General features: G+C 56.3%; 1 protein-coding gene across 6 annotated transcripts in view; it reads left to right on the forward strand.

Moving 5' to 3' along the window:
* The window catches only part of HMCN2 (hemicentin 2), a 146,970-nt gene that overhangs the window by 117,893 nt on the left and 5,540 nt on the right, over positions 1 to 23,537 (forward strand). For 5 of the 6 annotated variants that reach the window (XM_070251672.1, XM_070251673.1, XM_023629145.2 and 2 more), the window contains 17 exons: positions 51 to 215; positions 1,465 to 1,572; positions 1,879 to 2,013; positions 2,361 to 2,495; positions 3,038 to 3,228; positions 4,143 to 4,356; positions 5,641 to 5,775; positions 6,790 to 6,980; positions 8,000 to 8,081; positions 15,415 to 15,684; positions 18,164 to 18,313; positions 19,643 to 19,780; positions 19,880 to 20,001; positions 20,392 to 20,629; positions 22,077 to 22,139; positions 22,258 to 22,380; positions 23,098 to 23,232. In XM_070251672.1, the coding sequence (XP_070107773.1) occupies positions 51 to 215; positions 1,465 to 1,572; positions 1,879 to 2,013; positions 2,361 to 2,495; positions 3,038 to 3,228; positions 4,143 to 4,356; positions 5,641 to 5,775; positions 6,790 to 6,980; positions 8,000 to 8,081; positions 15,415 to 15,684; positions 18,164 to 18,313; positions 19,643 to 19,780; positions 19,880 to 20,001; positions 20,392 to 20,629; positions 22,077 to 22,139; positions 22,258 to 22,380; positions 23,098 to 23,232 (2,595 nt within the window). The remainder of the gene's footprint in view (positions 1 to 50; positions 216 to 1,464; positions 1,573 to 1,878; positions 2,014 to 2,360; positions 2,496 to 3,037; positions 3,229 to 4,142; positions 4,357 to 5,640; positions 5,776 to 6,789; positions 6,981 to 7,999; positions 8,082 to 15,414; positions 15,685 to 18,163; positions 18,314 to 19,642; positions 19,781 to 19,879; positions 20,002 to 20,391; positions 20,630 to 22,076; positions 22,140 to 22,257; positions 22,381 to 23,097; positions 23,233 to 23,537) is intronic. The other variant, XM_070251674.1, reaches the window with a different exon arrangement.

Below are 23,537 nucleotides of genomic sequence, written 5' to 3' on the forward strand. Positions count from 1 at the left end.
TGCTCCCCAGCAGACCTCGGCAGGGCCCCCAGCCTTGTCTTGCATTTCAGTGCCCCCCACCATTGCCGACGACCAGACGGACTTCACCGTGACCAAGATGGCACCTGTGGTCCTCACCTGCCACAGCACGGGCGTGCCGGCCCCGGTGGTGTCCTGGAGCAAGGCGGGCACCCAGCTCGGGGTTCGGGGGAGCGGCTATCGTGTCTCGCCCGCGGGTGAGTAAGGGTGAGCCCCGGGAGCCGCTGCTGAGGGCGCACCAGGGGGATCGGGCAGAGGGTGTGAAAGCAGCCCCCTGGGGCCATGTGGTAGAGCATGACGAAAGCTCTGGCCTGGCTCTGCCATTACCTCACTGTGTGACCTGCGAGAACCCCCTCGCCCTCTCTGGGCCTCAGTATCCCCATCCATGCACTAGAACGTTGATGTCCGTCAGTGGTTCCCTGAAGCCAGTTGGCAAGTCAGTGCTGTTTCATGGCAAAATGAGGACAATAACAGCCGTGTGAGAGTCTTCATAAAGCCAGTTTTGTCTCGTTAGAAGAATGGTCCTTTTTTCTGAAATTATGCGTTTCTTAATATTCTGCTGTTGCAGGTTCATTTCTTTTGTGAAATTAAGGTGATAGCAGATGGTGACTTTTAAAATGTTTTTGTTCACCAAAATAAAAAGTTGGCAACTTTATGAGGATTTAAATTAAATCTGTTAGTCGGTTAGTTAATGAAATCTGAGCACCGCTGGCCAGATGTGTGGTTTTCAAATTCTCCTGGATCCAAAGGATTGCCAAGTGGTTGAATCTTGACAAAATCAAAATTCTGACATGTGGTTACAGGGAAGCCCAACTGTAAAACAGCCGAGGTTCTGGTTCCATCCGGGGCCGCAGTGGGGGCGACAGGGTGGTCCAGAGTCCCGTGGGTCTCCCTTCCTCACCCGGCAGGCCCCCAGGGGTCCGCGGAGCACAGTTTAGAAACCACTTCACTGGACTGCTGAGGTGCAGCCTGTGGTCTGAGAAGGTTAAAATGGTGTTTACTGAGCACCCAAGGCTAAGGGAGGACAGAGGAGACAGTAATCCAGGGAGGCTTCCTGGAGGAGGCGAGTCTTGGGCAGAGCATGGTGAGGATAGCAGGGCGAGGGCCTGTGGAACGATGGATGGGCCAGGCATTCCAGACAGGGCTGTGGCAGGTCCTGGAACATCCCAGCCGGAAGGGTCTAGAGATCTTCCTGTCTGATTCCTCATTATACACATGGGGAAACTGAGGCCCAGAGAGTAGAAGGGACTTGCCCACAGTTACGCTCTGGGGAGGGAGCAGGCCTAACACCCAGGCTCCCCATGCTGCTGACAAATGGGCAGGGGGCAAATTGAGTGGGAGGGACCAGAAGACTCCCGGGTTGGGGGCTGGGAGAGCTCTGCCAGCTCCATCACTGGGGATGTGTGTCCGGTGCCCTCGCCCTCTCCACACCGTTCCCACCCACAGGCGCCCTGGAGATCCGGCAGGCCCTCCCCATCCACACCGGCCGCTACACCTGCACGGCCCGCAACTCCGCGGGCGTGGCCCACAAGCACGTGGTCCTCACTGTGCAAGGTAAGGGCCCCGGCCCAGACAGCGGTGACCCTGGGGGCCACGGGGCAGGCGGAGAGCAGGGGCAGGTGGGGCTGGGGAGCGAGAGGAGGCCCCAGGGGCCGGCGGCCCAGACCTGCCTCTGATCTCATTCCTGATGGAATTCTTTGGGAGAAAAGAGTCAGCCTTCCCGTGTCCTCCATTCAGAGGGTTCCAGAACCTCTTGTTCCCTTTAGTGACCTCTCTCTCTAGTGCTCGGCAGCGCCTGGCTGGAGGGGCCTGGGTGTTCAAGGCGTCCCCAGGGACCTCTGCAGCCCTGTTCCTTTGCAGCCTCCCCAGTGGTGAAGCCGCTGCCCAGCGTGGTGCGGGCCGTGGCAGAGGAGGAGGTGCTGCTGCCGTGCGAGGCCTCGGGCATCCCCCGGCCCAGCATCGCCTGGCAGAAGGAGGGGCTCAGTGTGCCTGCAGGTGAGCCTGCTCTGCAGCTAGCGTGAAGCCAGGAGAAGAGATGCTCCTGGGGTCCTCCGCCTACCCGCTGGGAGGTCCCAGAGCGTGCACCCACCCCGTCACCTCCTTTCACCACCCAAAGCCTGAGAGTCCACCTGAGCCCTCGGGGGCTGAGCTGGAAGGTCGGAGGGGCAGCCTGGCTGGACTCCACGTCCAGCTTCCGTGCTCACTCTGTCCCCCCCACCTCCTGTGACCACAGTGGGTCACCTGCTGCCTGGTCACACAGAGCAGCCCACGCCGCCCTCCTGCCCTCCTGGTGGGTCCTGCTGCCCCAGCCACCAGCCCCTCTTTCCTCCCACCAAATCCAGGAGTGAATGCCCAGATCCTGCCCAGCGGACAGCTGCGGATTGTCCGGGCCGGCCCAGAGGATGCCGGGAACTACTTCTGCATCGCTCAGAACAGCGCGGGCAGCGCCGTGGGGAAAACGCGGCTGGTGGTGCTAGGTGGGCCGGGGAGGCGGACGAGGTGGGCCCCAGCGAGCTGGGGGCGTCAAGGCCCCTGAGAGCCGCTCCCTCCCCTTCCCGGCTCTGGTCCTGGGCGCGCACGTCCCTGTGTCCTCCCCCTACCCCAGCACGGCCTGTGGTTCTAGAAGGTATCAGGAAAAAAACGTCTTCTCCCATTGTGCACCCGAAGTCTGGCTTCAGACAGTCACTGTGATCCCCTCGCCTCCTCTGGCCCCTCGTGGGACACTAGTCCTGTCACCCCTCATTCATTTTGGCTTTCTAGTAGCAAGAACCATTTCTGTCCCTTCAGTCGCTGTGTGTGCCTGTGTGTGCAATGGGGTCACCCTGTCCTAACTTCACCAAACTCGAGTCGCCAGATTGTCCAGACCACGGGCTATGGCCTGTGACCAGGCAGCTGGTGGGGACAGCAGAGGGGGGTGAAGGATAGCGCTGGAGGGTTGGCCAGGTGCCAAGGGCACTGGGGCAGACGCAGCAGCACCCCCAGCCCAGCCCAGGGCCGAGTGGACCCCCTCTCCCCACAGTCCCACCCGTGATCGAGACTGGCCTCCCTGACCTGTCTGCCACCGAAGGCTCCCACGCCCTCTTGCCCTGCACGGCCCACGGCAGCCCCAAGCCCGACATCACCTGGGAGAAAGATGGCCAGCCTGTGTCGGGAACCGAGGAGAAGTTCACCATCCAGCCGTCTGGGGAGCTGCTGGTAAAGAACTCGGAGGTGAGGGCCCCGCCCCGGAGCACGGGGGAGAATAACAGCACCAAGAGCAGCAAATGGCTGCTGGGTGCCTCGTTTGTCGTGCTCTGTGCTGAGCGCTGTGCAGCTTTTAATCCCAGGAACCTGGAGAAGTAGGTGTTAGCATCCCGAGTACAGATGAGGAAACCGAGGTTCAGAGTGTACCTGGTTTCTTCAAGACATGCTGTTGCCAAGGGGCAGAACCGAGATTTGAATCAGGCCCTCTGCGGCTAGTTCCTGGGGGCAGGAGGGAGCCCTGGACAGGGCAGCAGGTGGGGTTGGCAATGACTTTGTGTCCTCAAACTGCACGTCATCGATGTTGACCTGAGCCAGGGCGTGGATGGGGCCCCCCACCCGGTTCCCCCATCAGCACTCAGATTCTGTAATTAGAAAATGGGCTGCTCTCCAGACGATGGGCGTCTGCTCAGTGGGAACACCTGGAGGGCGTCTGGGGGCCTCAGACCCTGCCACACAGGGAGCCAGGTAGTGCAGTGGTGAGCGCCCTGCCCCTGCTCTAATGCACCACGGAACTTCTCCTCCCCCAGAAGGCACCAAAAGTAGGCCTGCCTCGGGGCCGATGCGAGCGTGGACGGGCTGGTGCAGGTCATGTTCCCAGCACAGGGCCGGGTGGGCAGCAGGTGCTCAGTGAGCAGTAACTGTTGGGATCCCGTGGTCCAGGCTCGGATTACGAAGGTGCCGAGGTGTGAAGGCTGCAGGGAAGTGCACTGGTGCAGTGTTGGAGCCGAGACCTTTGATAGCTGTGTGACCTTGGGCCAGTGACTTTGCCTGTCTGGGCTGGAGGCTCCATGGGAACCTGCCGGGGAGCGGGTCCCTGGGGATATTCCAGCCATGCCAGGGGTGGGGGAAGTTCCCAGGCTGACCCCTCCCTTTGCGCACAGAGCCGGGACGCCGGCACCTACACCTGCACCGCCGAGAACCCTGTGGGCCGCGCCCACCGCCGCATCCACCTCACCATCCTGGCGCTGCCCGTCTTCACCACCCTGCCCGGGGACCGCAGCCTGCGCCTCGGGGACAGGCTGTGGCTTCACTGTGCAGCCCGGGGCAGCCCTACCCCCCGCCTTGGCTGGACTGTCAACGGCCGACCAGTCACAGGTCTGGTGGGATGGGGACTCAGGACCCTGGGAGGTGGAGGAGGGCGGGCAGGGGGGGAGATCCAACCTGGTGGGGAGGAAGAGGGCGTCAGTCAGCCCTGCGGGTTGTGGGTCTCCAGACTTGGTCCTGTGCGGGCAGGCACGGCAAACACACGTGTGGCCGTATGTGACCAGTCAGTCCCATGTCAGACATGGCAAGGAGCCACCAGTGAAAAAGACTCAACCGCGGAGACCTCAGGGCCAGGACAGAGGCCTGTGTTCCGGCCCAGAGCAGCTGTTCCCATTGTGGGCCCATCGGCAAACCCCTTTCCCAGGGGCTCTGTCCTCCCACCTGTCCCCAGGTGATGTTTAGGGAGGCACAGGGCCCATAAGATATACAGTTGGTGTTCAATAAATGCCTGCTGAGGGCCTGGCCCGGTATCATAGTGGTTAAGTTCACACACTTTGCTTTGGTGCCCTGGGGTTCATGGGTTCGGATCCCGAGTGCTCACCTATGCACCACTCATCAAGCAATGCTGTGGCAGCATCCCACATACAAAATAGAGGAAGATTGGCACAGATGTTAGCTTAGGGCTAATCTTCCTCAGCCAAAAAAAAAAAAAAAAAAAAAGTCTGATGAACTGATGAATTGCTAAATGCCCTCCATTGCAAGGTGATATTTTCAGACCCCACTCGCCCGAGTCCAGGTGCCGTGAGTTGTGTGCACAAGCTCTCCTCTGCACACCTGCACAGAAGGCTCTACCCCAGCACGTGCTGGGGAGGGGGCTCGGCGAGTGACTCAGCCTCTCCTGCCCGGCTTCCTCCTCGGAAGGTGGAGACCACAGGGTGCTGAGGCTAGAGGATGTGACGTAGGGCCTCGCCGAGAGTAAAGGCCCATCAGTGGTGGCGCGTGTCCTCATTCCTGGCGTAGGGCAGTGCCTGACCTGCGACACGGGGACTGAGTCCGGCAGTGGACTCCGTCTGTGTGTAAATCGCAGCCGTGTGGCTCTAAGGGCTGCGTGTGACTTGGCCCCGGAGACCCGCCCTGGGCCCCATCACGCTCACGGTCTGGACTGCAAAGGCAGATGGGCAAGGGCACGTCCTTCAGCCGCATCCTCTGATATGGGCCATGCCTGCCGTGAGCCAGTCCGACTCGGTCAGGCTTCCGCCAGGGAGAAGGGGCACCTGTTTCTATGTCTTTATTAAGCACCTGCTGGGTACCCCGGCCTGAGTTAAGTGTTCAGGGCAGAAGGTCCCTGGCACCCTGGGCTCAGAGCCCCCTGGGGCCTCTCTTTCTCTGCCACAGAGGGGGTGTCCGAACAGGACGGGGACAGCACGCTGCAGAGGGAGGCAGCCACCAGAGAGGACAGCGGGACCTACGTGTGCTGGGCCGAGAACACAGTGGGCCGCGTGCAGGCAGTCAGCTTCGTCCACGTGAAGGGTAGGGCGTGAGCCATGTGGCCTTTCTCGAGACCTCCCGGAGCCCGATCTATTGATTTCTATAAGAAACCGGCCCTTGACCTCAGGACTAGTAATTCTCCACTGTGGTTGTGTGTTAGAATTCCCCAGGACTTTATGAAATACCGAGGCCCAGGTCCACCCCCGACTCATGGACCAGGCTCTCTGGGGTGGGGCCTGGGCATCCGCATTTTGTACGCTCCCCAGAGGACCCGGCTGCAGGTAGGATAGAGAGCTAACCATCCGCCTCAGCTGGAAGGTGCCAGGGTGGGAGGAGGGCACGGGCCAGGGCGCCCTGGCGAACACACCTGAAGCTCTCCAGGTGGCTGCCCGTTCCCCCGCAGCCCTGCTCCACCAGGCGCAGAACTCTAACCTGCGGTGAGCCACGACTTGCGAGGCTCGATTTCAGGATGGGTGGGGCTCGATGGAGGGGAACGAGCAGCCTGAGGCACCGGGACACGGCTGCAGCTGTAGGTAGATTCCACCTCGAGAAACCAGCAAGGATGGAAACCGCACAGAGCATCCGAGAGTGGTTTAAGATTTGCGTGAAATGAGAGTCAGGGATGTCTTAGGATTGCTGTGTCCAACAGAGGTGTCCTCATGATCAGGGCGTCCTTGTTTCCCAAAGTACCCAGCAGGTCCTCTGCAGCCAAGGTAATCCACCTATGAGAGTCAATATGCAACGCTCGAAGCACTGCCGCCCCTCCTGCGCCTGCCACAGGCATCACTAGTCAGTCACAGCACGATTCCCCCTCACCTGCAAGTCTTTCTCAGCTCAGTGCTCTTGGCAGCCGCTGCCGGTCCGTTCCACTTGACCCTGGGCACGGAAGCGGCTTGCCATCCCTGATGCGTTGCCTAGACACAGCCATGCTGGGCCAGCAGGAGCCTCTGCAGGCCCCTGGGGTCTGGCGGGCAGGCCCCTGGGGGTGGGTTTGCAGGAGCCTGAGCCTGAAGGGAACTTCCTTTCTGCCCCCTTGTCTGATGTCACCTTGTGCAGAGGCTCCCGTCCTAAAAGGAGAGGCCTTCTCCTATCTGGTGGCACCTGTCGGGGGCAGCGTCCGGCTGGACTGTGTGGTCCTTGGAGACCCGGCACCCGACATCCGCTGGATCAAAGATGGCCTTCCGCTGCAGGGCAGCCATCTCCGCCACCGGCTGCAGAATGGCTCGCTGACCATCCACAGGACCGAGGCAAGGCGGGGCCTGGGGCCACGGGAGGGGCCCCCAGGGACCCACGCGAGCTTTCTGATTGCTCAGGAGGGTTCTTTAGTCTGGCACCGCCCTCTACAGTCTACAAAGCACTTGCCTGCCCATTATCCAGAGATTCTCCCCACACTAACTGTGACCTCTAGCCAGTGACTTAACTTCTCTGTGCCTCAGTTACTCCATCCATTTACTGGGGCTAATAATTGTTTCTACCTCAGAGGTTTATAGTGAGAAATCAGTGAGATGACCCTTACCAGGTATTTAAGAGTGACTGGCCCCTTGGTAACACCAATAAATGTTCTTGATAACAATGCCATGGGGCCAGGGAGAAGGATAAGAATGGCCCGTGTTACAGATGAAGACACTGAGGCTCAGAGAGGCCCACAAGCAGTAAGCGCCCGAGGCAGGACCCCAGGTCTCCTGATTCCTTCTCCACACTATTTCTAAAGCCTCTGGCACTGGGGCGGCCCCTGCTCACCTTCCCTTCTGTGCCCCAAGTCCCAGGGGTCATGCAGAAATCCACAGTTCCGTGCTATCGAGCTCATCTTAGGCAGCAAACCGCGCCCTCTCTGGAAGACTCGCAGTGCACACGGGCACGAGAAAAGCCCTGAGAAAGTCCGCAGCTGTGTAACTCTATTCCCCAAGCTGCTCGACCACGGAGCCCTCTTTTCAAGGAGTCCCTTATCATGCGCCCTGGAGCGATAACACTGGGGGTCGGAGGGGTGGAGCTAAATCCTGCTTCTGCAGCATGTGGCTCCACTTCGTCACCTCTGTTCCTAAGTTCCAGGTGTGACAGGGGCTGGATTCTCTTTGGACGTCCATTGACAAGTGGCCGCGGGGGCCCTTGTGATGGAATCCGAGAGCCCTGGCCGGTTTATGCTCCCAGCTCCTTCCTTAGATGGCTCGTGCCCCAGTGACCCTTTCCATGTCCAGCTGTCCCGAGCTGCTCCCTCCTCCTGGTCCTCCTCCCCTTAACCACCCCTCCACCCTGTGCCCACCTGCAGATGGACGACGCAGGACAGTACCAGTGCCTGGCAGAGAACGAGATGGGCGCAGTGGAGAAAGTGGTGGTCCTCGTTCTGCAGAGTGAGTTGCGGCCTCCCCTCTCCCGGGCACTGGATGGGGACAGTGTGAGGTGGGTGCTCAGAGCGGCCGTAGGAGGCTGTGGCTGGTGTGGCCCAGGCCATCTGATAAGAACGGAGGGCGGAGAGGCAGGCCCGGGCCCTGGAATTCTCTGACAAATATTTGTTCAGAACACGCAGCCGACAGCCTGTGAAATGTCTCCCGGTGTAGGATGGGAATCAGGCTCAGGCTGACAAATACTCAGGGACCCCAGAGCCAGGCCAAAACTCGAAACCGTCATCGAGGTCAGTGGTAGCTCTTGCGTCTGCCAAGCGGCTCATAGCTTCCAAAGCACAATCTGAGCCTCGCGGGAACCCTGTGAGGTGGTGTGTGTGGGGACTGTTGACGAAGCTCTTCACTAAAGATTAACACACCCATGGAGAAGGACACGTTGCAGGTGTGCAGCTCGGTGAATTTGCAAAGCTTGGACCCACCGAGCTACCTGCACGCGGAACAAAAACAGAGCAAAATCAGCTCCCAGACCCTCCCGTCATACCCCTCCAGTCACTACCCCTGCCCCACGTAATCGCTGTCCAGAGTTTTGCCTTAAAAAGAAAATAAAAGTTTTACTGAGGTATAATTTATATGCCATAAAATTCACCCATTTGTACAGTGGAATATTATTCACCGTTAAAAAGGAAGGAAATTCTGACACCCGCTAAACGTGGAGGAAGCTTGAAGGCGTTATGTTAAGTGGAATAAGCCAGACACCCAAAGGCAAATACTGCGTGATTGCAATGATATGAGTTACCTGGAGTGGTCAAGCTCGTAGAAATGGACAGTAGGATGCGGGGAGCTGGGGGAGGGGGAGTATTGTTTAATGGGGACGGAGTTTCAGTTTTGCGAGATGAAAAAGGTCTGGGGATGGGCAGTGGTGATGGCTCACAGCAGTGCGAGTGCGCTTACCGCTGCCAAACTGTCCGCCCGAAATGGTTAAGATGGGAAATTTTATTTTGTTTTTTGACACAATTTTTTAAAAGTGAAAACATTCACCCATTGTAAGTACACACTTGAGTGATCTAGTTTGTAATCTACAGCGTTGTCCAACCATGGCCACAACCCACTTTTAGAACCTTTCCATCACTCTGGAAAGTTCTGTCTGCCCGATTGCAGTCCATCTCTGCTGCCAGCCCAGCCCCAGGGGACCGCTGATCTGCCTTCTGTCTCTGTAGATGTACCTTTCCTGGAAATTTCGTCTAAATGGAGTCACAGCCAGTCTTTGGTTCTGACTTCTTCCATTTACCAACGTTTTTGAGGTCCGTCCATGTGACAGCATGTCCCACTACTTCATTCCTTTTTGCTGCTGGAGAGTGTTCCACTGTGTGGCTAGACCATACCCTGTCCATTCCCCGGTTACTAGACACTTCGAGAGTTTCCAGTTTCTGACTCTTGTGCATAATGCTGCTGTGAACATGTGTGTACAGGTCTCTGTGTGGATGTGCGTTCTCCTTTCTCTTGGGAGGAATCCTAGGCGTGTAATTGCTGGGCGACACAGTCAGGGGACAGCTAACTTTTTCAGAAACCACCGAACTGGCTGTGCTATTTTGCTTTCCCTCCAGCAGTGGCTGAGGTTTTGGTTTCCTGACATCCTTGCCAACACTTGGTCATGTCGGTCTTTTTTGTTTTAGCTGTGCTTGTGGGTACAAAGTAGTATCTCACTGTGGTTTTAATTTGCATTTGCCTAATAACTAATGATATTGAGCATCTTTTCATTTCTTTATTACCCTTTTTTATATCTTCTTTGGCTGAGTGTCTTTTCAGATCTTTTGCTAATTTTTAAGTCGGGTTGTTTGTCTCACTAGTGAGTTATAAGGGCCCTTTATATAGTCTGGATACAAGTCCTTTATCAGAGAGATGACTTGCAGATATGTTCTCCCAGTGTGTGGCTTGTCTTTGCACTTTTCTGATGGTGCCTTTGAACAGCAGAAGTGTTAAAATTTTAATGAAGTCCAAATTTATCAGTTTTGTATTTTATGGATATTGTGTTTGGTGTTATATCTTAAAAATTTTTGTCTAACCTAAGGTCACATTGTCTTCTATAATTTTTACACTTTTAGTTCTTACATTTAGGCCAATGATCCATTTGAGTTAATCTTTGTGCGAGGTAAAGCTCTAAATTCCTCTTTTTTTTTCTTTGCGTATGGATATCCAATTATTCTGTACCATTTACTTAGATCTTCTCCCATTTCCCTCTGTGATGTTTTGTCGTTTTTAGGGTACAGGTCTTGTACTTTTTTTTGTTAAATTGATTACTAAGTATTCTATTATTTTTGATGCTATTGTGAGATAGAATTGTTTTCTTCGTTTGATTTTCACATTTTTCATTGCTAATAGAAATACAATTGATTTGTCTACCTTGGTCTTGAATCCTGCAGCCTTGCTCAATCAGTTTTTAGTTCTAGTGATTTTTTGGCAGATTCCTTAGGATTTCTACATCCAGGGTTTTCTCCGTGCCATCTATGAGCAGAGACAGTTCCTCTTTCTTTCCCCGCTGCATGCCTTTAATGTCTTTGTTTTGCCTCATTGTGTTGGTTGGACCCTCTGGTACAGTGTTGAATAGAAGTGGCGACAGCAGACATCCCGCCTCGTTCTCAGTTTTAGCAGAGAGCATTCGGTCTTACGCTGTGGGGATGATGCCAGCTGTGGGCATTTTGTGGACGCCCTTTATCAGCCTGAGGAAGTCCCCTTTTACGGCTAGTTTGTTCAGAGTCTTTGTCATGGATTGGGGAGGGCATAGGTTCTGGTTCCAGACAGGATGGCATAGATCATAGATGCACTTCTCGCTGTCCCTCTGCTCAGCACAGCTCAAAACCTGGGACTCTAAAAAGAAGATAAACATTGAAAGACTCTGACAGGTAGAGAAAAGAAGGAGGATTCACTCAGGGTTTGGGACCCGTGGAATGATATTGTGGTGAACTCCCTGGTTTTTCTTTTTGCCTCATATATCCTGGGCATGATGCTTGAGAAGCCAGCAGCCTGGCGATACCAATGGGTTCACACACACACACAAAGAGCCCCAACAAAAGCCCGCTGTCTGGGCCGGCCCAGCGGCACAGGGGTTAAGTTTGCATGTTCCGCTTCAGCAGCCCGGGGTTCACCGGTTCGGATCCCAGGTGTGGACATGGCACCACTTGGCAAGCCATGCTGTGGTAGGCGTCCCACATATAAAGTAGAGGAAGATGGGCACGGATGTTAGCTCAGGGCCAGTCTTCCTCAGCAAAAAGAGGAGGATTGGCGGCAGATGTTAGCTCAGGGCTAATCTTCCACACACACACACACAAAAAGCCCTCTGTCTCTTGCTAAAGGACTGGGAGAGGGACAGCATAGCAAGAAAAAGATACTTTTAGATCATAAGCACCCTGCTCCAGCCAAACAGCCCTATCAACGAAGACCAAGTGGAAGGCACACTTCCGCCCCCGCCCGCTGTACGGAGGCGCCCTCTCCCCCGCTGGCGGGGTGGGGTGGTGTCAGGTGAGGCCCAGTGAGGAGACAGGCCTTGCACCGCTGCCCAGCAGGGAGGAGCCCCCAACAGTGTCAAGTGGGGGGCAACACCAGCTGTCCCTCCCCGTCGCAGCCAGGGTGATGTCAGCAGAGGCCGAGTGTGAGGCCTGGACTTGCACGCTGCCCAGCAGTAGTGAGCTCGCCGCCTCTTCCGGGCGTCGGTGGTGGCCAGTGAGGGGAGCGGGGTTTCCACCCTCGCCTGGCAGTGTCGGAGGAGGCCTGCTGAAATGGAAGATTTAAGTAAGAACTAGAGTCTTTGAATATTCCAAATGTGCAGCACACAGCTAAGACTCACTCGTCATGCCAAGAACACGGAAAATCTCAACTTGAGTGAGAAGAGATGGTTCGCAGACACGCATGCTGGAAGGACGCAGATGGTGGACTAATCTGACAAGGGTTTTAGAGTAGCCATCATGAAAATGCCTCAGGGAGCAATGAGGAACATGCTTGAAACACAGAAATGTAGCCTTTGGCAGAGAAATGAGAGATACAAAGCAGAACCAAATGGACATTTTAGAACCAAATTTATAATAAACAAAACTAAAAACTCAGCGGGTGGGCGTGAGAGCAGTATGAAGAGGACAGAGGGAAGAATTAGTGAATTTGAAGCTAGAACAATAGAATTTTCCTAGTCTGGACAACAGAGAGAAAACGAACTGGAAAAGAACAAATGTGCAGAGCCCCAGAGATGTGTGGGCTCCACCGAAAGATGTAGCACCGCGTCATCAGACTCCCAGGAGGGAAGGAGAAAGAGGCGAGAAGTAGTCAAAGAAACGACAGCTCCGAATTTCCAAAACGTCGCAAGAGATGTAAAGCTACAAATTTAAAAAGCTGAGCTAAAACCCAAACAGGATGAATTCAAAATCTGCACTGAGGCACGTCGTGAGCAAACTTCTCAACTTTGAAGACAAAGACGCTGCCGCTGCCGGCCTCCATTGGTGCGCCAGAGTGTGGCAGTGGCAGAATTCAGAGTGGGGCGGTTTTCCAGTCGGCCTCGGCTCTGACCCACCCCCCGCCGGCCCGCTGGGGTCCCCCTGCACAGGTGCAGGTTTTCCACATCAGCCAGGGATGCGGGACAGCTGGTCTGGCCTCTCCGGGGCTCCCTCGTTTCCAGGTTCTCCTTGTTAAGTTTCCAGATGGTCCCCTGGTCTCCTCAACCAGGGCCGTGACCTCAGCCCAGCAGAGGATCCAGCTCCCTGCTCGCTTCCTGCCGGTTCTGCTCCTTTTCCTGACAACATCCCTGGCTTCTCCGAGGACACGTTCATCCTCTACCGCAAGTCAGGTCGGCCCCTGGTGACAGCAAAAGCTGCCGGTTTCACAGCTAGCTCTGCCCTAACAAAACTGCTCTGATGGCCAAGGTGTGGCGGGGGTGGGAGACGGGAGGAGCGCCGCGCAGGAAGGCCACACACTTCCACTTTTTTTCACCCAAAGTTCTAGAAGCTTTTCATGGATAAATGATTCTCAATTTGTGGTGTGCCTTTAGTTGATTTCTAGAGCCGTGAAATAGTTGGTTTAGACCATTTTGTTAAGTTTCCTACGTTTTGGGGGAGTCGACTTGCTGCCTCTTCACTCAGCCATAGCTGAAGTCTTGTTCTTGCTTACGTTTGACTTTTATTTAAGTGGAGTCATATCATGTGTGCCCTTGTGTCAGGCTTCTCGTGCACAGCCTTGGCTGTGAGACTGCCCATGGAACGAGTGTGTTCGTTCTCGCTGCCATATGGTTTCCCGCTATGTGGATGCACCACCTTCTATTTATGGATCCTTCTGTTGGTCAGTCTCTAGTTTGGGGCAGATGTGAACGTTGCTGCTGTGACCTTCTTGGGTGTGTCCTTTGGTGAACGTGCATACACGTTTCTGCAAAGATTGTGATCCAGAAGCAGAGTTGCCCAGATGGACAGTACACAGATATTCCGCTTTAGGAGATATTGGCTGTGGTCGGCCGACACACGGCTCCCGAAGATACGCCCATGTCCTAGTCTCCAGGACCTGCGAATGTTATCTCATTGGGAAAAAAGATCTCTGCAGATGTGATTAAGTGAAGGGTCTCAAGATGAGGAGGTTATCCCGGATTGTCTTGGTGGGCCCTGAAGGCTGTCACAGGGGTTCTTATAAGAGGCAGAGGGAGGTTAGACAGAAAGAGAGAAAGAAAAAGGAGGAGGAGGAGGCGATGTGAAGATGGAGGCAGAGAGTGGAGTGATGCGCCCACAAGCCAAGGGATGCAAGAAGCCACCAGAGGCTGAAAGAGGCAGGAACAGGGGCTGGCCCGGTGGCACAGCGGTTAAGTGCACACGTTCCGCTTTGGCAGCCCAGGGTTCACCAGTTTGGATCCCGGGTGTGGACATGGCACCACTTGGCAAGCCATGCTGTGGTAGGCGTCCCACATATAAAGTAGAGGAAGATGGGCACGGGTGTTAGCTCAGGGCCAGTCTTCCTCAGCAAAAAGAGGAGGATTGGCAGCAGTTAGCTCAGGGCTAATCTTCCTCAAAAACAAACAAACAAACAAACAAAAAAAAGGCAGGAACCGATTCTCCCCTGGAGCCTCTGGGGGGAGCACAGCACCTTGACTTTAGGTCCGCGAAACAGCTTATTTTGGATTTCTGGCCTCCAGGGCCATGAGAGAATAAATTTTTGCTGTTTTAAGCCACCAAGTGTTGTAACCAAACTCCATGGGTTCATCTCTTGGTAAGCGTGGAGCCGAAAAGCACAACCAAGGCAGAAGTAGGTGAAGAAACAGTTCATTGCTTAGCGGGCATATCTCCCACAGCAGTGTCTCCCCGAGCTCGGTCCCAGTGGCGACTTTATACACCAGAGCCAAGGGCAATAGGTTTCTTTGTAACAACTATGTAGCAATGGGACTCATTCAGGGGCATGTGTGGCCGGTAAACATGCTACTACATGCATCACATGGTCTGAAAGTGGCTGCTTGGGCTCTCCCAGAGGAGGAGAATTTAAGATGCTATCCAGTTTAATGCAACTTCAGGGCACTTCGAGCTGGAGCATTTTGCAGGGGTCTTGCTGGAAACGTGTGCGTTTCTCTACAAAATGGCAACATCTGCAAAACCGGGACAGCGATTTCCGCAAAACAAGACACACAGTTTCGTCTTGTCTGAAAAACATTTGACAGACCTTGTTCGTTATTGACCAGATCCTCAGTAACCCTTTTTTCGCCTGGTTCCCTGGTCATAGTTTGTGATCATTGTTACAGTAGCCGCAGGAAGCGAATTCCCCGGCAGACAGTTTTCCCCAGAGGTTGGACCATTTGCACTTCCACCCAGCGTGTGCAAGAGCTCTGCTCGCCCCACATCCTCGCCAGCACTGGGCGGTTTCCATCTTTTTCATTTTAGCCGTGCTAGAGGAGCTGTAGTAGTAAGTGGACAGGAATTATCATCTGGCCTCAAGTAGAGGCAATTCTGGCAAGTGTCACGTCTTCACTGGAAACGAGCTGAAGGTCCTATAATAGGGATGTGGTTAAGAAAATCGTAACAGATCCGAATGGTGGAATACCAAGGTAGCCAGTAAAAATGAATATTTAATGGCATGAAAAGGTAGTTATGATCTATTGTGAAGAAAAAAAAAAAAAAAAAGCCCAGAAAGCAGCTATGTGTAATGTGGTCATTCTCATAAGGAAACATTGTCTAGAAGGAAATCCCAGGAATGGTAATTGATGGGAAGGTCATTTGTGACTATATTCTCCTTTCTGCCTCTCTATTTTCTAATCTGTCCAAATGAATACGTAACCACTTGAATACACGAAAATAGTAAGATGTTCCTAATAGCTGCCCTGGGCTTCCCACAGGTGCCCCGGTGATCCAGGTGGAGCCCCAGAATGTGACAGTGAGAGCCGGGGATGATGTGGCCCTGCGGTGCCAGGCCACGGGAGAGCCAGCGCCCACGGTGGAGTGGCTGCGTGCGGGCCAGCCCTTGCAGGCCAGCTGGCGGCTCCAGACCCTGCCGGACGGGAGTCTGTGGCTGGAGCGAGTGGAGGCTGGGGATGCGGGCGCGTACGAATGCGTGGCTCACAACCTCCTGGGCTCTGCCTCAGCCCGGGCCTTCCTGGCCGTGAGAGGTAGGAGGCGTCCCTGCCCAGACGTTGGTGGACAGAGGTGGGATCTCCTGCACAGTGAGGATGCGTGTGTTGTTTGGGGGGGGACCTGCCCACTGCCCTGCTGGCTCCCCAACTCTTCTTTTTGCCTAGAGTCGCAACTTTAGAATGAACCAGCTGGGTGGGCCTTACGATCGTCATGTCCACCCTGCCGTTTACAGCTGGGGAAACTGAGGCTCTGAGATGCTAGGTGTTTGCCCCCCGTCTTGGACAGGGGCCCTGCTCTTCCAGCCTACCTGGCACAGACAAGTGTCCTCCCTGTGGATACTCCACAGCCCTGGGAAGTAGGCAGAATAACACAAGGGCATCCATGGTGCCCATCTTGGGGTGGCTGTGAAGTCTGTGGATTAGTGCTTGTCCCAAGCTTTGCCTGCCCGTGGTCGGTGGGCAGTAACGAGAGCTGCCACAGGTGTTACTAACCCCCTGCCATCTCAGGTCTCCTCAGTCAGCCCCCTTCTCTCTTGAGAAGAGGACCGTTCTGAGAGACCACAGTAAAGTGACTCATAGACTGCATAGTGGAAAGTCACGGAATATTACTTCTGTGCCTCTCTAGTAAATGCTCCACATTTGTGACTTTGTGTTTCCATCTCTGTCCGTGGTAGACATCACTAATCAAACACTGCACACAACATCAGATTCCTTCTCCATCGAACACTTCTCCAGGCAGCCCCTCTGGACTGATTAGAATTGAGACTTGACACTTTCACTCTTGAAAATCCACCTGAAACCCATTGCCAACCACCTGGGGGACCCTTTCTGGCCCCTGGTTGCCTGATCTCCTGCAGGTGGAACAGCAACACACACAGCTCTGAAAATTCAGTGCTTCTCTGACACCCACTCACAGATGCCGTCTCTGGGGCAGCTCCAGGTCTGAGCAGACACTCCCTCTGTCTATTTCAGACCTTGGTCCCAATTCTTGCCGTCTCCTGTTGAAAAGCCCACAGCCCAAACCACAGAGCTATGAATATAAAGAAAGACACATTTTTCTTTTTGCAAATGAGGTCGAATTTACAGGTTATCTTTACAAGCTGCCATTTTTACTTACCCTCTCTGGGACAACATCCACGACAATCACCCCCGTCCACATCTTTAATGGTTTCATCTCATTCCATAGGAATGTTTTTTAAAAACTTATTCACTGTTGGTTTTATTAAATAAGCAACAGGTTTTTTCCCAGTTTCCCTTCGGAAAACTACACTGTGGTGCACATCTTTGGTTGCTGGCCTGAATATTTCTATAGGATAAATTCCTTCAGGGTGTTCAGTGGTTTTGAGGGTCCTTGACTATGAACTTGTCTTCTCTCTCTCCTTTCCCATCAGCCAGGGTAGCCCCACCCTGGCCTTGTGGGAAACAAGAGGCTGCTGCGTGGCCGATGTCTGAGAAAGTCAGTGAGAGTGGCTTGTCATTCCTGGCCTCCGATTTCCTGTCCTGTCCTACAGCTGCCGGGGTGCACTGCTGCCTCCTTTCTGCAGCTCCCACCTCCTTCCTCATCCCCTTATTGCGAGGCCAAAGGTGGGCTCCTGGCCGCCTCCTGTTCCTCCCATAAACCGCAGAGCTGCAGATCTGGAGGAGAGACATCCCAGATGCGCATCAAATCTCATCAAAGCCCAGCTATGGGCCGCAGGAAATGACATGCTTCCTGGAATCCAAAATTAACCAGCCCCCTGATTTACCCATTTAGGGTCCTGGCAGTTGAGTGTTTTGTGTTATTTTTTTGACAGATCATGGGCAATTTGTTCTTAATTTCCCCCGAGAGCTGGTGAGCATAGAGGCAGACTAGTTTGTCTCTCGCCCCCTGGAATGCCATCTGTCCAAACGAGACAGCTGGCCCATTAACCGGAGGAAGCACCGCCCGTGCTTGCAGCATCCATTGGATTAGAGCTGAAGAGCATCTGCCTGCACATGCCTGGCGGCTGCTGGAGACCAGGCCCAGCACAGCCAGGCCAGCCGCAGGGCAGCTGGGGCCAGCGCCAGTGACGGAATGGGGGGTGTTCAGGTGGTGGCCTCAGTTCCTGGCTTGGTGCCCTGCCTTGCAGCCCTGGCTCCTCTGGGGTGCCAGCCCCCGCCATCATGGGCTCCTGGTGTTTCAGAACCCAGCAGGTCTTTGGCTCACCTCTGGTCCCACCTCCTCATTTTATAGAGAAGCCAACTCAAGTGTGGCTTGGGGGCCTGACTTGCCCAGGTTTCCAGGAAGCTGATGGTAGAGCCAGAACTAGAAGCTGGCACGGTCCCAGCACAGGGCTCCTCACAAAAGCCTCCGTCCTCTCTCAGAGCCAGGACCCCCTGGCATTGAGTCTGCTACCTGTTAACTGTGTGCCCTTGGGCAGGTTACTTCACCTCTCTGAGCCTCAGTTTACTCCTTTGTGAAATGGGTAACAGTGCCTGCTTATACTGAGGGCACGGAGGTGGACAGTGTCACTGTTGTTCTCTTCCTTCCGCGCAGGGGAGCCCCGGGGGAGCAGGGGCAGCGTGATCGGGGTGATCAATGGCCAGGAATTTGGCGTGGCCACCCTCAACACCAGCGTGCAACAGGAAGCACGTTCTGGGGTCACCACCATCCGGAGCAGCATCAACCACATCCCTGCGAGTGTGGGTAAGTGGGGGCATGGGGACCCTCCAACCCGTGCTGGACCCAGGAGGAGGCAAGGCCTGTGTCCCGAGGCCTGATGCTCACAGGAAATCGACGCTGAGAGCCGAGTCCACGCCCAAGTGGATTTGGGTGCAGCCCACTTCCTCCCCACCTGACCCCCAACAAAACAAAACAAACAAAACAAAACAAAACAAGGGCATTTAAAATCAAACCGAGGGAGTGTGAGATGGTCGGGTCATGTGAACCCAGGATCCGAGGGCGACTTTTGAAACCACCCATTGCAGTGTGAAGTTTTTTCCACTGTTAAGACAAGAGCTGACAGAAAAGTGATCACCGGTCACGATTAAGAAATGCATAAAATTAGCTAGGAGCCCAGAGAACCAAGAAATGTCCCCTTTCAAACAGATTCATAAAATAGTGTGTCCTAAGGGAATGGAATGTTCTAGAGGCATGTTGCAGACCCTGAGGCAATGGACCCTGCTGTCTCGCCCTTCCCGGGGGGGGACTCTGTGTCCCCTCATGGGGGTCCAGAGCAGGGAGACGGCAGTGCCGATGGGTCTCAGCTAAAAGCAGCTCCTGCAGCTGCCCTTGACCGCAGGCCTGTGTGAACAGTGGGGTCAGGGGACTTTGGCTGGGGGTCACTCCCGGCTGGCTGTCAGCAGAGAGCAAGTGAAGCGAGATGCTGCCCAGACGTGGCTGCTGCTCCTGGCTGCAGGAACAGGAGTCGTGGAGAAACATCTGGCCCCAAGCCAGGTGGGCCAGGCTCTGTTTAGGGGAAACTGAGGCACAGAGAGGTAGAGACGGTTCCGCTCCCACGCTCCTGGGCCGGCCGGCTCCTGTGAACCTGGGCATCTCGGGAAGGCCTGAGAATGCATGCCCAGGGCAGTTTTTTGACTCTCCTTCAAAGTCAGTGATTTAGAACAATCCTTCCTCTCCCAGGCTCTTCTGGAAGTCGTCTGCGACCAAGGGGCCCTGGTAGATTTTCATCCCTGTCCAGCACATATGTGGGGACGGTCTGTGCAGCCCCAGGCTGTGTGGTGGCCCGCTAGCCCTCCGTGTTTCTTGCACTGAGTTGAATATCAAGTTACATGCACTTCTTTGTATAAATCTATTTTATTCATTTCACAACTACTCCACGAAGTAGATATTTGTCTTTGCCACTTCCCAGGTTCTGCTCCAATAACCAGGTAATCACAGAGTTGGGCCTGGGCAGGGAAGGAAGAGGCTGAGCTCTCCCAGGGGTAATAGGGAGCCACAGAGGGACCATGAGCAGGAGAGTGGCTGCCCTCAGGATCCAGCCCTGACCTGGACTCTCCACCTCAACCCATCCAGGGCCTCTGATGAGGGTGCTTGTGGTCACCATTGCCCCCATCTACTGGGCCCTGGCTGGAGAGAGTGGAGAGGCCCTGAACGGCCACTCCCTCACAGGGGGCAGCTTCCGGCAGGAGTCACACGTGGAGTTTGCCACAGGTGAGCAGGGTCTCCCCCGAGGTGGGCCAGTGGGGGCTAAGGCCTGAGCCCAGAGCCTGTCCCTGGGGTGACTCCAGGCTGGGTGGCCATGGATTGCAGGGGAGCTGCTCACGATGACCCAGGTGGCCCGGGGCCTGGATCCCGACGGCCTGCTGCTGCTCGACGTGATGGTCAATGGCGTGGTCCCCGAGAGCCTAGCTGACGCAGACCTCCAAGTGCAGGTGGGGGGCGAGGCCCAGATGTGCAGACGGGGTGGGAGAGAGAATGGGTGCCCTGCCCCCAGCCACCCCCTAGCAGCCAGGCCCACTGTCCTTCCTGACACCCACGCAGGGGCTTGGGGGTGGCCTGGCCTGGACTTGGGGGAGGACTGGCAGCCCAGCAAGAGGATGCTTTAGGCCCTACCCCTCGGGGACAGGTGTTCTCCTCATTCCATCCACAAGAACGCCCAAGGGAAGTGACCTGCCCCAGGGTGTCCAGCTGGTTGGAGGAAGAGCTGAGTGGCCCACCAGCTCTCCTCCCCAGCAGCCCCCAGGCCCTTGCGTTGTGGGGCTGAGGGTCCCAGGCTGCTTGGAAGTTGAAATCCCAGATGCTCTCCCGGCCTCCTCCTCCAGGACTTCCTGGAGCGCTACGTGCAGACCGGGCCCGGCCGGCTCTTCGGGGGCTCCACGCAGCGTTTCCTGCACGACAGCCTCCCTGCATTCCTGCGCTGCAACCACAGCATCCAGTACGACGCGGCCCGAGGCCCCCAGCCCCAGCTCGTGCAGAACCTGCGGGCCTCCGCTGTCAGCTCTGCCTTCGACCCCGAGGCCGAGGCCCTGCGCTTCCAGCTCGCCGCGGCCCTGCAAGCTGGTGAGGCCCCCAGTGTTTGTCTCCACCCTCCACTGCCCCAGCTTCAAATCTGCCAGGGCCCCCCATGCCCCTGGCCGAAAGCCGAGGGGACACTCCACCCCTGCATCCACTGACCATGGACCAGGGACTCGGCATGAGGCAGCTTGCCTCCTTGTCCGCCCACCTCCAACCTGTCCTTGCTCCCGTCCAGCCATCCACACCCCCAACAAGGACACACTCTTCAGGCCACTCCTATTCAAACGCTTTGGAGCCTTTCCCCAGGCCCCAAGGTGAAGGCCCAACCCCCAGGCTGACGGTCAAGACTCGAGCCATACCCAACCCTCTTCTCAAGGGAGCTTACACTAGAGGCCCCGCCCAGGGGGCCGGGAGCCACTGCTGCAACCCCTGGAGACCCACATGAACGTGCCGTGTGTTCTCAGCCAATGGATGCTACAGATACACCCGTCACCATAATTTGAGGTCCCAGTGTGTCCTAACATTGAGCATGGGACGGTGGTAAGAGCATGGCTTGGGGTCAGGCAGGCCCTGATTCAAACCCAGCTGCACCACTCCGCAGCTGTGGGACCTTGGGGGCAGGGCCTGGGCCCTCTCCGAGCCTCAGTGCTCCCGTCTGTAAAATAGGCATGACCTCGCCCGCCTTGCAGGGTGGCAGGAGCAGAGGTGCATCCCTGCAGCCCTTGCCTGGCCCCCAGTGACTGCTTTACCGAGGGTGCTGTCCTCGCGATGATTCGGGTGGTCTGGTCTCCCGCCTCCGGAACACAGCCTGCCGCCACCCCCGCCACGGGCTTGCCACCCCCATCGGACGCTATCATTTGCCCATTCGTTTTTTGTTTTTTTTAAAGATTTTATTTTTTCCTTTTTCTCCCCAAAGCCCCCCCGGCACATAGTTGCATATTTTTAGTTGTGGGTCCTTCTAGTTGTGGCATGTGGGACGCTGCCTCAGCATGGCCTGATGAGCAGTGCCATGTCCGCGCCCAGGATCCAAACTGGCAAAACCCTGGGCCGCTGTAGCAGAGCGCATGAACCCAACCACTCGGCCACAGGGCCAGCCCCTCATTTGCCCATTGTGCATGCTCTCCGTGCACAGCCGGTGGCCTCGTCCGCTGCTCTGCATTTACAGGAATCCCGTTTGCCCCACGTGGACCTGCACTTTGTGCTTTTGTTTGTGATTTCTCCTGTGTCTGCCTGCTTACGGTCTGGCCAGCCCATCAGGAACCCCTCGTGGCCAGCACTTCTGAGAGGCCCAGGCTGGGGAAGGGCTCGCTGACTCACTGGGCACCAGCTTCCTCAGGAGAGGGGCTGAGCACCCTGCTTGGGGGGGGCCTCTGCCTGGCCAGGCTGGCGTGAGGGCGCCACAAGCCTGGGCTATGGCCAGGGCTGACTGTCCCCGGCGGCCTTGGGCACACTTGCCCTCGTGTCCTTAGGGCCTGCCCCCTTTGCCTTGCAGAAGAGAATGAAGTCGGCTGCCCGGAGGGCTTCGAGCTGGACGCCCAGGGAGAGTTTTGTGTGGGTGAGCACCTTCCCCCACCCGGCATGGACAAGGGAGGCCTCTCAGCCTGGGATGGATGGTCTGTCCTGGCCAAGTGGCTGGAGAGCCTGTGAGTGCAGACCACCAGCTCTGCCCCCAGACAGGGACGAGTGCTCGGGCAGTCCCAGTCCCTGCTCCCACTCCTGCCACAATGCACCCGGCCACTTCTCCTGCGCCTGCCCTGCCGGCTTCGCCCTGGCCAGGGACAAGAGGAACTGCAGAGGTGAGCGGGCCCCAGGTGGAGAGGCTGGGGCCCGGCGCAGGTGTGTGCAGGGGGTCCAGGGTCCTCGCCAGAGGGCACGAACTCCAGGGGATGGCCTGTTCCTGAGGGCGCTGGACGCCAGCCCCGGGTTTCCAATGCCCTGTTCCCACTGGGACTTCCTGTTATGAGGAAGATGAGAAAGCTCAAGTCCTGGGGGGTGATGGGGATCCCCCAAGGCAGGCATGTGGCCAGCACGTGCTCATGGCAGTCATACCTGACACAGCTTCAGAAGCTTTCCCAACGCTCGGTGGTCGTTGCCATTCAGCTGGGTTGGAAGTGAGCTGGCTCCCATCTGCCCGCCTGCTCTACCTGTCCCCTCACTGAAGCTGCTGGACGACCAATCTGGGCCTGCCACCCTGTCCGGACGCTGACCCCTCTGTCCATCTCCCCAGTGGGGCCTGGCACTGCCACGTCTCTCTCGGGCACCCATGGCACAGTCTGCAACCTCGTATCAGTCGCCGCAGGCCAATGCCCTCGGGTCCCTTGGGTGGGCTCTGTGTTTCTGGAGGAGGGGGTGCGAGATGAGGGAGAGAGCCAGCGGGAGGGTGGGAACTTCATGCCAGAGGCTCCCGGGCCCAGGGACGAAGCCTGTGTGGGTAGGCTGGGCCCGGGTTGGGGTGGCAAGGAGGGCCTGGGGGATGGGTGTTCATGCAGCCGCCTGCCCCGTGCACCCCCCAGATGTTGACGAGTGTGCGTGGGATGCCCACCCTTGCCGAGAGGGCCAGCGCTGCGTGAACCTGCTCGGGTCCTACCACTGCCTGCCTGACTGCGGGCCCGGCTTCCGGGTGGCTGCCGATGGAGCCGGTTGTGAAGGTAACGGGGCACAGAGTGAGGCTGTGCAAACTCCTGGGAACCCAGCGGTTACAGGGCTCCGCAGAGGGCATGCTGTGTGTCCCTGGGACACTGGGCCACCAGGGAGACTAGAACTCTCTTGACAGAAGGGGTACAAGGAGGCCAGGGAGAGAGCCTGAGCTGGGGTCAGGAGGTCTGAGTCTGGCTTCGCCTGACTGCTGGCAGCTATGTACCCTTGGACAAGTGTCCTGTCCTTTCCTTTCTGGGCCTCAGGTTTCTCATCTTTCGATGAAGGGGGACCAGTGCCCCTGCTACATCTGCTGCCA

The sequence above is a fragment of the Equus caballus genome, chromosome 25 (genome assembly GCF_041296265.1).
Source record: "Equus caballus isolate H_3958 breed thoroughbred chromosome 25, TB-T2T, whole genome shotgun sequence".
NCBI classification, from domain to species: Eukaryota; Metazoa; Chordata; class Mammalia; order Perissodactyla; family Equidae; genus Equus; species Equus caballus.